This window comes from Haliotis cracherodii, unplaced genomic scaffold, assembly GCF_022045235.1.
Source record: "Haliotis cracherodii isolate W230 unplaced genomic scaffold, xgHalCrac1.p SCAF_15, whole genome shotgun sequence".
In the NCBI taxonomy this organism is placed as follows: Eukaryota; Metazoa; Mollusca; class Gastropoda; order Lepetellida; family Haliotidae; genus Haliotis; species Haliotis cracherodii.
The window spans coordinates 2,091,071-2,105,958 of record NW_027266270.1 but is presented as its reverse complement, the minus strand read 5'-3'; the positions used below and the strand labels follow the sequence as shown (position 1 = coordinate 2,105,958).

The 14,888-nt window shown below is 44.1% G+C and overlaps 2 protein-coding genes across 2 annotated transcripts; both read right to left on the bottom strand.

The window, feature by feature from the left end:
- Positions 1–905: 905 nt before the first annotated feature.
- Positions 906–1,484, bottom strand: LOC139461704 (uncharacterized). Its single transcript, XM_071243164.1, has one exon. The coding sequence runs from the start codon at positions 1,482–1,484 to the stop codon at positions 906–908; it is 579 nt and encodes a 192-aa protein (XP_071099265.1).
- A 3,981-nt stretch (positions 1,485–5,465) lies between these two features.
- Positions 5,466–11,880, bottom strand: LOC139462616 (uncharacterized). The gene is made up of 3 exons (XM_071244450.1): positions 11,626–11,880; positions 5,915–6,359; positions 5,466–5,473 (listed from the first exon to the last, which is right to left on the bottom strand). The coding sequence occupies exons 1-3, from the start codon at positions 11,878–11,880 to the stop codon at positions 5,466–5,468; spliced, it is 708 nt and encodes a 235-aa protein (XP_071100551.1).
- Positions 11,881–14,888: the final 3,008 nt, after the last annotated feature.

Here is a 14,888-nt window from a genome sequence, read left to right as displayed (position 1 = left end):
ATTACTGTCTACAAACTGAAAAATTTGGAAGTATGATAAATAAAATATATCAACACGAGTTGAAAAAAGTAGAAAAACTCTTCGGCAAGCCTCGCAAGATCTCACCGAAGTGATATCTCCAGTGGGGGTCAGTTTTGGATGATAAATTATATATCACACAGAGTGAGTGAGTGAGTTTGATTTTACGCCGCTTTTAGCAATATTCCAGCAATATCACGGCGGTGGACACCAGAAATGGGCTTTACACATTGTACCCATGTCGGGAATCGAACCCGGGTCTTCAGCGTGACGAGCAAACGCTTTAACCACCAGGCTACCCGACCGCCCCCTATATATATCACACAGAAGGAATGTAGTGGCATTAGATTGCCTTGAGCTTTGATTTCCAACATAATTCAACTATCCATATATCTAGAGTGAGTTTGGTTTTACGCCGCCTTTAGCCATTTTAACCACTAGGCTACCCGACCGCCCCTCCATATATCTAGATATCATTGTTCTGGTATGCATGTCGGAAGTGATGCAGGCTTTTGGTTGCTTTGTGCATTTGTTGTCGATACTTACTTTGTTCTCAATACACGGACACATGAATAAATCTTATTTATAATTGAATCAAAACCATTGTTGACGTTAGGTAGGATACACAACTCGTCCCCATTGCATTCCATGTTTGTGTCCATAAACTAACTCCAAAGTTCGGGAAAGGTAACCTTTTCCACGTGGTACGTCAACTTGATATCAATGGAAAGCTTGTGTAACAATTTATCCAACAGGACAAAAGAACGAATCAAAACGAATCCCTCGACAGGTCATTGACCACACCCTGCTGGTGGTGGGGGGGTGGGGTGGCTGAACATCATGAAACAAACACATCTTCGTTAGATTCACATTGGACGCCATTGAATCTAGATCGTGAGCGTTGCTGCAACTGTTGCTGGGGGTTCCTTTGTAATAACCGGTTTAGTTAGTTCCTTCGTGAGGCTGACATCGGCTCCATCCTTACCGTCTCTCTCTCCTCCACCACCAGACTGAACCTGGGTGTCCCTTTTATCCACTGCTGCGTCTCTTTTGTCATCACTTTTCAACACATCCCCGTGGAATGTTTCTATAAATCCGTCAATATTTCTATAAAACCCTTGTCTCGTTTGATGATACTTCTCCAGCTTTTTAATTCTGGCGTATGCATACATTCTTCTTCGTGTTATTTTGTCAGACCATTGCGAAAAGTCCTGGCCATGTTGTTCGAGTTCGTGTTTCAGTTTCTGGATCATGTCTTCCCATGCAGATTGTTCCTCCTGGGTCAAGGTCATGAAGGCTTCCTCTTCAAGCAGGTCGTCGTTTGTGACGTCGTCCTGTACATTCGCTGTCGACGGCAGTTTGTCATCCCTGACGTCGACTCCGAACTCAATGTCAATCTCAGACTCATTGCTCTCAACTGAAAGAGGTCTCGTGTCCTGATCGGTTGGAGCGTTCACTGTATCCATGGTGATATGGTCTGATCAGTTTAAGTGTTCACTGTGTCTATGGTGCTATGGTCTGATCAGTTTAAGTGTTCACTGTGTCTATGGTGATGTGGTCTAATCAGTTGAAGTGTTCACTGTGTCTATGGTGATGTGGTCTGATCAGTTTAAGTGTTCACTGTGTCTATGGTGATGTGGTCTAATCAGTTGAAGTATTCACTGTATCCATGGTGATGTGGTCTGATCAGTTTAAGTGTTCACTGTGTCTATGGTGATGTGGTCTAATCAGTTGAAGTATTCACTGTATCCATGGTGATGTATAGTCGACCCATCTGAAACTGTTTAAACATTTATTTTAATGTAGATCACGTTACACACGTATGCCAGTTTATACAAAACAAACATACAAAATAAAAATGGTTTGGAGGTTTTTTTTGTTTTCATACATTCTTACTAGTCACATATTTGTTTCACTTCTGTAACCAGTAAGAGGAATATGAAGAGAAGCGGGGTAGTCTAGCAGTTGATTCGTCATGTAGAAGTCCCGGGTTCGATTCCCAACATGGAACATTGTGTGAAGAGAGTGACCACCGCCGTGATATGGCTGGAATGAAGGCGGAAACACTGTTCATTCGTGTACATCAAAACCTCAAAATATTTTCAGACTCATCGAAACAAAACATGGACACGACGATTTCAAAAACTGTAGATACAAGTATAAACCACCAGAAGTTCGGGGAAATGTTCAAAAGATATCTAATTTCCCCTCCAGGTATTTGACAGTTCGTGATACCGATTTTAATTAAATGGACAATTTAATTAAACGCGAGAAAGCAGAAAAAAAGATAAATAAATATGACATATTTGTTTTACATTTCATGAAATCCGACGATGTAAAGGATCATGCAACGTCAAAGTATTCGGACAGATATTTGTTTCCGGTCGCCATGGTAATGACCATGTCTTACATTGTAACCACTTGTAACCATTGTAAACACTGCAAACATGAACTTACATGGCATGCGAGTTACACAAGACAAGCAGCATGAATATATCACGACACTGCTGTTACGGAATCAGCTTTGTGGACCACATAAGTACTAAACTGCGGATCACATCACACTTCAATATATTCTATTGGTTTACTACTTTTTCTCCATTATATATTTACATTTAATGTGAATTGTTGTGGTACAACTGTCATTCATTGAACAGCCCTCCCGTCAAAAAAACAGCAACGGTTTGTTACTTATCTCAAGAAGGAAATTACAGTAACACCTTGTTACATTTTTCTCCGTATTTTACGCCAGTGTATATAGGTTCATGAAACTACATCTTCAGAGAACATGTATTAACATCGCCACTATATATAGGTTCATGAAACTACGTCTTCAGAGAACATGTATTAACATCGCCCCTGTATATAGGTTTATGAAACTACGTCTTCAGAGAACATGTATTAACATCGCCACTATATACAGGTTCATGAAACTACGTCTTCAGAGAACATGTATTAACATCGCCACTGTATATAGGTTCATGAAACTACATCTTCAGAGAACATGTATTAACATCGCCACTGTATATAGGTTCATGAAACTACATCTTCAGAGAACATGTACTAATATCCCCAGTGTATATAGGTTCATGAAACTACGTCTTCAGAGAACATGTATTAACATCGCCCCTGTATATAGGTTTATGAAACTACGTCTTCAGAGAACATGTATTAACATCGCCACTGTATATAGGTTCATGAAACTACGTCTTCAGAGAACATGTATTAACATCGCCAGTGTATATAGGTTCATGAAACTACGTCTTCAGAGAACATGTATAAACATCGCCACTGTATATAGGTTTATGAAACTACGTCTTCAGAGAACATGTATAAACATCGCCAGTGTATATAGGTTTATGAAACTACGTCTTCAGAGAACATGTATTAACATCGCCAGTGTATATAGGTTCATGAAACTACGTCTTCAGAGAACATGTATAAACATCGCCAGTGTATATAGGTTTATGAAACTACGTCTCCAGAGAACATGTATTAACATCGCCAGTGTATATAGGTTCATGAAACTACGTCTTCAGAGAACATGTATTAACATCGCCACTGTATATAGGTTCATGAAACTACGTCTTCAGAGAACATGTATTAACATCGCCACTGTATATAGGTTCATGAAACTACGTCTTCAGAGAACATGTATTAACATCGCCACTGTATATAGGTTCATGAAACTACATCTTCAGAGAACATGTACTAATATCCCCAGTGTATATAGGTTTATGTAAATACATCTTTGTGAACATTAAGCGACACTGGCAGTGTATATCGGTTTTTGAAACTACATCTTCACAGAACATGTATTAACATCGCCACTGTATATAGGTTTATGAAACTACGTCTTCAGAGAACATGTATTAACATCGCCACTGTATATAGGTTTATGAAACTACGTCTTCAGAGAACATGTATTAACATCGCCAGTGTATATAGGTTTATAAAACTACGTCTTCAGAGAACATGTATTAACATCGCCAGTGTATATAGGTTTATGAAACTACGTCTTCAGAGAACATGTATTAACATCGCCAGTGTATATAGGTTTATGAAACTACGTCTTCAGAGAACATGTATTAACATCGCCAGTGTATATAGGTTTATGAAACTACGTCTTCAGAGAACATGTATTAACATCGCCACTGTATATAGGTTCATGAAACTACGTCTTCAGAGAACATGTATTAACATCGCCACTGTATATAGGTTCATGAAACTACGTCTTCAGAGAACATGTATTAACATCGCCAGTGTATATAGGTTCATGAAACTACGTCTTCAGAGAACATGTATTAACATCGCCAGTGTATATAGGTTCATGAAACTACGTCTTCAGAGAACATGTATAAACATCGCCACTGTATATAGGTTTATGAAACTACGTCTTCAGAGAACATGTATAAACATCGCCAGTGTATATAGGTTTATGAAACTACGTCTTCAGAGAACATGTATTAACATCGCCAGTGTATATAGGTTCATGAAACTACGTCTTCAGAGAACATGTATAAACATCGCCAGTGTATATAGGTTTATGAAACTACGTCTCCAGAGAACATGTATTAACATCGCCAGTGTATATAGGTTCATGAAACTACGTCTTCAGAGAACATGTATTAACATCGCCACTGTATATAGGTTCATGAAACTACGTCTTCAGAGAACATGTATTAACATCGCCACTGTATATAGGTTCATGAAACTACGTCTTCAGAGAACATGTATTAACATCGCCACTGTATATAGGTTCATGAAACTACATCTTCAGAGAACATGTACTAATATCCCCAGTGTATATAGGTTTATGTAAATACATCTTTGTGAACATTAAGCGACACTGGCAGTGTATATCGGTTTTTGAAACTACATCTTCACAGAACATGTATTAACATCGGCAATGTATATAGGTTTATGAAACTACGTCTTCAGAGAACATGTATTAACATCGGCAATGTATATAGGTTTATGAAACTACGTCTTCTGAGAACATGTATTAACATCGGCAATGTATGTACGTGTTTGAAAATGCGTCGTTTGGGAACATGTTGTTGCATCGACAACGTCGAGTATTTTAGTACCGAGCAACGTTGAAACAATGCTGAAGGTTTGGTGTGGAAACACGGCAAGGAATACTGTGTGGAGATATGTTTCCTGACAATTACAATAATGAGTAATCAAGGCATAATTGTATTAATTTCATTTTTACTTTAAAAATGTATAACATAGCATACGTACTTACCAACAGTTTATATTGACCCTGACATACCCCGATATGGTGAGATACGATTGACACACGGTCATACATACATACGTGTATGCGTGTTATACCCTATCGATGATATTGACCCTGTGGTCATGTCACCGCCGTGCTAATCAAGACATCTCCCTCGAGGCCCAATGCCAGAAACACAATACACTGCATGAAGGTCCCTGTTTCAGTCCACTACACAGGAACAATGCAGGATTTATGTGAAGTCAATAGATCCGCGCGACGTCGTGGTGTACAGCCCCTGTCACGGTATCCCGGACCAACCTACGGGCTCCGTGGACATTGCACTGCCAGCACACCAAGGGTTAACGGAATGCGTGTCACGTACTCTCCTTGCAGGACACCTCACATACGGCGCATACTAAACTTAGATACAATTCCTTAAAAAACGTTATGGTTTTATACATTTTGTTGCATGAGGGGACTGTAAGCGTGCTGTGGTATTTAGTGGCAGGTAGATTGTTTTGTTGTGTGTACCTGGGTCGCTGTGTGTATCGCTGATGATAAACGACGGGTATAATGTACTGATTTGTGGGAATAAATACATGTATGTGATTATTCATTACAATACACTTTGCGCAATCGTACCAATGGCTATAATATCGATAAACCTACTGGTGGTGGGGGTGGGGGTGATTGTGGTTGTGGGGGCGGTAATAGCGGTGGTGATGGTGATGGCGGCGGTGGTAGTGGTGGTAGTAACGTGGTGGAGGTTGTGGAGGTATATCGGTGATGCGGTGGAGGTAGTGGTGGTGGTTGTGGAAGTTGATGGCGGTGGATGCGTGGTTGTTAGTGATGATGATGTTGGTGGTGGTGGCGATGGTGGTTGTTGTGGTGGAGGTGGTGGTGTGATAACGGCGGTGGTTGTGGCGGTGGTTGTTTTGGTGGTGGGGATGATGGCGTTGGTGGTGGCGGTGGTGTAGGTGGTTGTTGTGGTGGTGATGGTGGTGATGGTGGCGGTGGTTGTTGTTGTTGTGGTGGTGGCTGTTGTGGTGGTGGTGGTGGTGGCGGCGGCGGCGGTGGTGTTTGAGGTAGTGGTATAGCTTAAGGGCGACTTAGACTAGAAATAAGGTATATTTGCGTACAACACAGCAAAAGATGTTTAACTATCATAAACACAAGTAGATTTACTGCACCAAAGGATAAACCTATTAAACCAGCACAGAGTTGCGTCCCTTAGCTATGACAGAATCGCATGGTTACAACCCTAGATGCTCCCTGATCCTTGATCTCTCAGAACCACGGCCGAATGTTTCGTTGAGGTGAACGTTTAACGCATCACTTGGACCAAAGTTTTGAAACGAATACTCATTTTGGGGTTAGTTGTGATTTTGCAGTTTTGTCTGGTTTGAAGTTATCCGTCTCTAAGACCCACAAGGGTCAGTGGCGATCGCTGTGTGGTTAACGTGTTCACACGCGAACACCCGATTTCAGTTATCGAAAAAGCAGACGCTATCCTGGATGACCACTTATGTGATATACTGCAAAAAATGTTGTTTGTTTTGGGTTTTTTTGGTTTTTTAGTTTAAAGCCGCACTCGGTAATATTCCAGTTATATGACGGCGGTCTGTATATAATCGAATTTGGACCAGACAATCCAGTGATTGACATCATGAGCATCGATCTATGCAACTGGGATACGATGACATGCATCAACCAAGTCAGCGAGCCTGACCACCCGATCCCGTTAGTCGTCTCTTACGACAAGCACAGTCGCCTGTTAGCATGGGTTGCTGAAGACCTATTCTAACCTGGATCTTCACGGGTCTACTGCAAGAAGAAGAGTACACGTTCATTCATCGTGTCCCCATGACGGCTTCGCCCGCGTGAACTACATACTGCGTCACCCCATTATGTGATCTGGACATATCAGTGTAAGTATAACATGCTCCTCATAATGGTAGGTGCTCATTGTCATCAGTGGTATTAATTAAGTACATTGCAATCTTAACGTCGAAATGCTAAATCATCTGTGATCTCTTCTGCCAACGCAGATGATCAAGTAGTATAAATTCTAAACTCTCTAAATTCTATGTTCTTGTTAAATAACCCAATGAAAATTTTAAAAATATGGATTTTGTTACAATTATTCCTTACCTTTTCGAGATCAAACCCTCGCCACTTAACACAATGTCGTCAATACAACAAACACATAATGCCAACACAACAATCAATTCACTGAATGAAACACTTAGCCCTGCACACCCAGCTCGTGAACTATCCCCGCGTCCCTAATAGGCTTACACGCCTCATATGTAATACCCCCTTGACCCAAACTGTCGACCCATTGTACTCTAGCGTGCACGCCCACCGCATAATCAGCTGGCAGTTGCTTACTCGGGTGGCCGCCAGGGTATTTATACAAGACGTGTCCATAAGTGAAGTGGATATTGTTTAACCCCAGTAAGCAATATTCCAGCTATATTAAGTCTGTAAATAGTCGTGTATTTACCAAACCAGAAGTCCACGTCGTCGGGAGTGATGACACATCATAAACCTGATCACCCGATCCATTTTAGTTGACAAACAATAGAGCTGGTGACCTTATGTAAACCCCAGGCGGTATACATATCGTTTGTTTGTTTATTTGTTTGTTGTTTAACGCTGCATTCAGCAGTATTCCAGCTATAGGACGGCGGTCTGTAAATAATCGATCAGGCAATTTAGTGATTGACATCATGAGCATCGATCAACACAATTGGGATCGATGACATGCATCAACCAAGTCAGCGAGCCTGACCACCCGATCCCGTTAGTCGCCTTTTACGACAAGCACAGTCGCCTTTTACGGCAAGCATGGGTTGCTCATCTTCACGGGTCGAATTTGACTGTAACCTGATGCATTATCTTGCTATCACTGCGTCACATGTAAACACATACGATATACAAACGTATTTACGTAGGCTATAATCATCAGAAAATGCTTGAGTTCAAAAGGTTACGCAGCTGTATCTAGATGCCGGCTATTAGCACGTGTGTGAGATGAGACCATTTCACTAGATCAAACAGTTAGACTAAACAATACATATATATATATACTATCCTTATCGAGTAACGCAGCGCCAGTGAACATTTGAATAACTGTTTGTTCGTGAAACAAAAACATGGAGCCCAAAAGACAACATACCCTCAATGCGTAGCACGGATGCCCTGTTAAATACAACTGCAATATCTCTATAACACGACCCTATTGATATACGTGTTTGAGTTGATATACACGCGCCTACACTGGTATACATATCTGTGTTGCAGTGATAGTAGCAAGACCCCTTTATTGACCTACATGTTCAGTTGTGTGGGTACATCGCCTACACAAACAACACTAAAATAAACAACCTTTCAACAAGCTTTTGTATTCAAACAGAACTGACAACGAATTAAAAAGATCAAGAAAACAATGTTTTAAACTGATCAAACGGTAAAGTGTAAAATCGTCAACCTACACATCGACCCAAATCTCCCGAGATGCCATTACTTGTAACATACTTGACATTTCAAATGATTCAGTAACCATTCACTTAACACTGTACTTTTATCCAAAGGTAAGTAAATGTTAATAAAAGGGTACAATCACATATACTGCTTCACTCCTGTTGCTGCAGGCGACCTACCTTGCCGGGCTGCCAGAGAGGGCACACTTGGTGTCGGGAGTTGTTTTGAATGCAAGAAGCATGAAGCCTCAGCCAGCTCGTTGATGGACACTGAATCGATCTCACAGTATCTGTCGTGACATGGCTCGCTAAACAATCCGGGATTCCAACAACTAGCAACTCCATACCTTAATTATCGATTTCTTATATCCGATCATACATAACTATTGGCCGAGATCCCCCCGGGAATCGATCTGGAGACAATGGGCTGTCTGCCGGTGCACGTGTTGTGGTTTATGATTTTTATCTTGGCCGCTGCACATTGACATCGTAAATATTTTCAAAGTAATCCTCACAGACAGCAGTGCTGATGTAGCGTGTAGTGTATATCTACTAGGACGGTGTTACTGTCTGTATATCTAGTGGAGCCGTGTTACTGTCTGTATATCTAGTGGAGCCGTGTAACTGTCTGTATATCTAGTGGAGCCGTGTTACTGTCTGTATTTCTAGTGGAGCCCTTTTTTTCTGTCTGTATATCTAGTAGAGCCGTGTTACTGTCTGCATACATACTAGGGCCGTGTTACTATCTGTATATCTAGTGGAGACGTGTTACTGTCTGTATATCTAGTGGAGCCGTGTTTCTGTCTGCATATCTACTGGAGCTGTGTTACTGTCTGTATATCTACTGGAGCCTTGCGACCATCTCTATATCTACTGGAGCCGTGCGACCATCTGTATATCTATTAGAGCCGTGTTACTGTCTGTATATCTACTGGAGCCGTGTTACTGTCTGTATATCTAGTGGAGCCGTGTTACTGTCTGCATATCTACTGGAGCCGTGTTACTGTCTGCATATCTAGTGGAGCTGTGTTACCATCTGTATATCTACTAGCGCCGTATTACTGTCTGTATATTTATGGAGCCGTGTTACCATTTGTATATCTAGTGGAGCCGTGTTACTGTCTGTATATCTACTGGAGCCGTGCGACCATATGTATATCTACTACAGCCGTGTTACTGTCTGTATATCTAGTGGACCCGTGTTACTGTCTGTATATCTACTGGAGCCGTGCGACCATCTCTATATCTACTGGAGCCGTGTTACCATATGTATATCTACCGGAGCCGTGTTACTGTCTGTATATCTACTGGAGCCGTGTTACTTTCTGTATATCTACTACAGCTGTGTTACCATCTGTATATCTACCGGAGCCGTGTTACTGTCTGTATATCTACTGGAGCTGTGTTACTGTCTGTATATCTACCGGGCCATGTTACTGTCTGTATATCTACTGGAGCCGTGTTACTTTCTGTATATCTACTACAGCTGTGTTACCATCTGTATATCTACCGGAGCCGTGTTACTGTCTGTATATCTACTGGAGCCATGTTACTTTCTGTATATCTACTACAGCTGTGTTACCATTTGTATATCTACCGGAGCCGTGTTACTGTCTGTATATCTACCGGAGCCGTGTTACTGTCTGTATATCTACCGGGCCATGTTACTGTCTGCATATCTAGTGGAGCCGTGTTACCATTTGCATATCTACTAGAACTGTGTTACTGTCTGCATATCTACTGGAGCCGTGTTACTGTCTGTATATCTACTAGAGCCGTGCTACCATCTGTATATCTACTGGGACCGTGTAACCATTTGTATATCTACTAGAACCGTGCTACCATCTGTATATCTACTGGAGCCGTTTTACGATCTGTATATCTACAGGAGCCGTGTTACTGTCTGTATTTCTAGTGGAGCCGTGTTACTGTCTGTATATCTACCGGAGCCGTGTTACCATTTGTATATCGACTCGATTCGTGTCTTAGCTGTCAGTGACAGTCTACAGCAATCTATGAATTTACCTTAGTGTCTAATTTACACATCTTTAATCACCTTTCAATGATCGACCAGTTGTTCAATGATGACTAAAACATGTAACCGCCACAGGTTCATTAACAACTTCGGAAATCCCTCCCGTCACGTTTATCGTGTCGGCCATTTTGACGTCTTGTACTTGATGTAAATGTATTACGACGCGCTGTCATTGTGACTGACTTACTGAGGTAGTTCTTAACAGACATTTCTCATCTAATGAGGATATTATTTGAATACATTTTTTGTAAAGCAACTACAAAAGTTGTTTCTGTAGAGTACGTGGAGCATACATAGGTGCATGTCACCTCTCGTTTTGAGGAACTATTTTATTCCGCGATACAGCTGGTTGCTGTATGGCTGTCAGTGTAATTATGAAGTCGCACGTACTAAATATTGCGTATAGATCTAGATCCTTTTAGGTACAAAACAGTGATACCAAAAAATGACTTTCACTTTGTGTGAGTTCATTGGAGTATGAACCTTCATAGAATGGGGGCCAAACATTGTATGAACGTCGGAGTCTTCTGTTGCACGCCACTTCAAAGTCCACCACAGCACCATTTGCCGCCTTTGGGACCGTTACACTCTGTACAATTCTACTGTAGACCGTCCGAGAACCGGCCGACCAAGTGTTACCACCCCTGCACAGGATCGCTACTTTCGACTGTTCCACCTACGTCATCACAATGTCACAGCTACGGAGACTGCTGGGCGCTTCCCTGGTTTGGGGAGGATATGGGGCCAGACTGTCAGGAACCATCTTCGCGAGGCTGGAATCCGACCAAGAAGACCAGTTATCGTCCCTGTTTTGCAACAGATCCCTCGACAGCGACGCTTGCGTTGGTGCTATACCTTACAGCCTTGGAAATTGAATCCCCATAGCAACACAGTCCATCCAAATGCTGCACCATGGTCTCCAACTGCAACTGCTGAATCTCCATAGCAACACAGCCTATCAGTATGTTGCACCATGGTCTCCAGCTGCTGGGTCTCCATAGCAGCACAGTCCATCCATATGCTGCACCATGATCTCCAACTGCAACTGCTGGATCTCCATAGCAACACAGCCTATCAGCATGCTTCATCATGGTCTCAAGCTGCTGGATCTCCATAGCAACACAGCTTATCAATATGCTGCACCATGGTCTCCAACTGCAACTGCTGGATCTCCATAGCAACACAGCCTATTAGTATGCTGCACCATGGTCTCAAGCTCCTGGATCTCCATAGCAACACAGCTTATCAATATGCTGCACCATGGTCTCCAACTGCAACTGCTGGATCTCCATAGCAACACAACCCATCAATGTGCTGCACCATGGTCTCCAACTGCTGTATCTCCATAGCAACACAACCCATCAATATGCTGCACCATGGTCTCCAACTGCTGTATCTCCATAGCAACACGTCCCACCACTCTACTAAACCAAGGACCTACGCGGTTGTGACTGGGGCACTTATCTTCAAAAGGGGTCTTCACAAATTGTTTATCAAAGGGAGCGTGCGTAAAATATCAATATTTACTCAACTATTCCACTCACCTTAAGCATGTCAAATAACGACGAGTGAATCCCCATGTAATGTAATTTTACACCACAATCAGCTATTTTGCAGCTATATCGCGACTTCGAGTTAACAATCGTGACTGCGAGTAAACAATCGCGTGTAGACCAGAAGGAGTATGAGCCATGCCCCCGGTGATAAACAAGAAGCCCGGACACCTGACCACCCGATCCTCTTGAGTCGGCTCAGACGACCAGCACCAGAAGCGAGCGACCTTTTCATCTCCTGAATCCGCGCTGGGCAAAATCCCTAGAATACGCATGGATCAACAGTCAGGGCATGGACCAACAGTCGGGGCATGGACCAACAGTCAGGGCATGGACCAACAGTCAGGGCATGGACCAACAGTCGGGGCATGGACCAACAGTCAGGGCATGGACCAACAGTCGAGGCATGGACCAACAGTCGAGGCATGGACCAACAGTCGAGGCATGGACGAACAGTCGGGGCATGGACCAACAGTCGGGGCATGGACCAACAGTCAGGGCATGGACCAACAGTCGAGGCATGGACCAACAGTCGACGCATGGACCAACAGTCAGGGCAGGGACCAACAGTCGACACATGGACCAACAGTCGGGGCATGGACCAACAGTTGAGGCATGGACCAACAGTCGAGGCATGGACCAACAGTCGAGGCATGGACCAACAGTCGAGGCATGGACCAACAGTTGAGACATTGATCAACACTCTAGGCATGGACCAACAGTCGGGGCATGGACCAACAGTCGGGGCATGGACCAACAGTCGAGGCATGGACCAACACTCTAGGCATTGACCAACAGTCAGGGCATGGACCAACAGTCAGGGCATGGACCAACAGTCAGGGCATGGACCAACAGTCAGGGCATGGACCAACAGTCGACACATGGACCAACAGTCGGGGCATGGACCAACAGTCGAGGCATGGACCAACAGTCGAGGCATGGACCAACAGTCAGGACATGGACCAACAGTCGACACATGGACCAACAGTCGAGGTATGGACCAACACTCTAGGCATTGACCAACAGTCAGGACATGGACCAACAGTCAGGGCATGGACCAACAGTCGACACATGGACCAACAGTCGGGGCATGGACCAACAGTCGACACATGGACCAACAGTCGGGGCATGGACCAACAGTCGAGGTATGGACCAACAGTCGAGGCATGGACCAACAGTCGACACATGGGCCAACAGTCGGGGCATGGACCAACAGTCGAGGCATGGACCAACAGTCGAGGCATGGACCAACAGTCGAGGCATGGACCAACAGTCCGGGCATGGACCAACAGTCGAGGCATGGACCAACACTCTAGGCATGGACCAACAGTCGAGGCATGGACCAACACTCTAGGCATTGACCAACAGTCGAGGAATGGACCAACACTCGAGGCATGGACCAACAGTTGAGGCATTGATCAACACTCTTGGCATGGACCAACAGTCGACTCATGGACCAACAGTCGGGGCATGGACCAACAGTCGACGCATGGACCAACAGTCGAGGCATGGACCAACAGTCGGGGCATGGACCAACAGTCGAGGAATGGACCAACACTCTAGGCATGGACCAACAGTCGACTCATGGACTAACACTCTCGGCATGGACCAACAGTCGACGCATGGACCAACAGTAGGGGCATGGACCAGCAGTCGAGGCATGGACCAACAGTCGAGGCATGGACCAACAGTCGAGTCATGGACCAACACTCTAGGCATGGACCAACACTCGAGGCATGGACCAACAGTTGAGACATTGATCAACACTCTAGGCATGGACCAACAGTCGAGGCATGGACCAACAGTCGAGGCATGGACCAACACTCTAGGCATGGACCAACACTCTAGGCATGGACCAACAGTTGAGACATTGATCAACACTCTAGGCATGGACCAACAGTCGGGGCATGGACCAACAGTCGAGTCATGGACCAACACTCTAGGCATGGACCAACACTCGAGGCATGGACCAACAGTTGAGACATTGATCAACACTCTAGGCATGGACCAACAGTCGAGGCATGGACCAACAGTCGAGGCATGGACCAACACTCTAGGCATGGACCAACACTCTAGGCATGGAACAACAGTTGAGACATTGATCAACACTCTAGGCATGGACCAACAGTCGGGGCATGGACCAACAGTCGACGCATGGACCAACAGTTGAGGCATGGATCAACGAGGCATGGACCAACACTCAAGGCATGGACCAACACTCTAGGCATGGACCAACAGTTGAGGCATGGACCAACAGTCGGGGCATGGACCAACAGTCGACACATGGGCCAACACTCTAGGCATGGACCAACAGTCGGGGCATGGACCAACAGTCGAGGCATGGACCAACAGTCGAGGCATGGACCAACAGTCGAGGCATGGACCAACACTTAAGATACCCACCACAACACCGCCCAAACCAACCCCCACGCCACGCCACGCCACGCCACGCCACAACCCACCATTTGAAATAGTCAGCCCTACCAGGGTCTTATTCGTAAATCATCAGGTACAGTACATGATGTTAATGTTCTAGGTGTATGTGGTCTATATTACCATATGTAATCTTT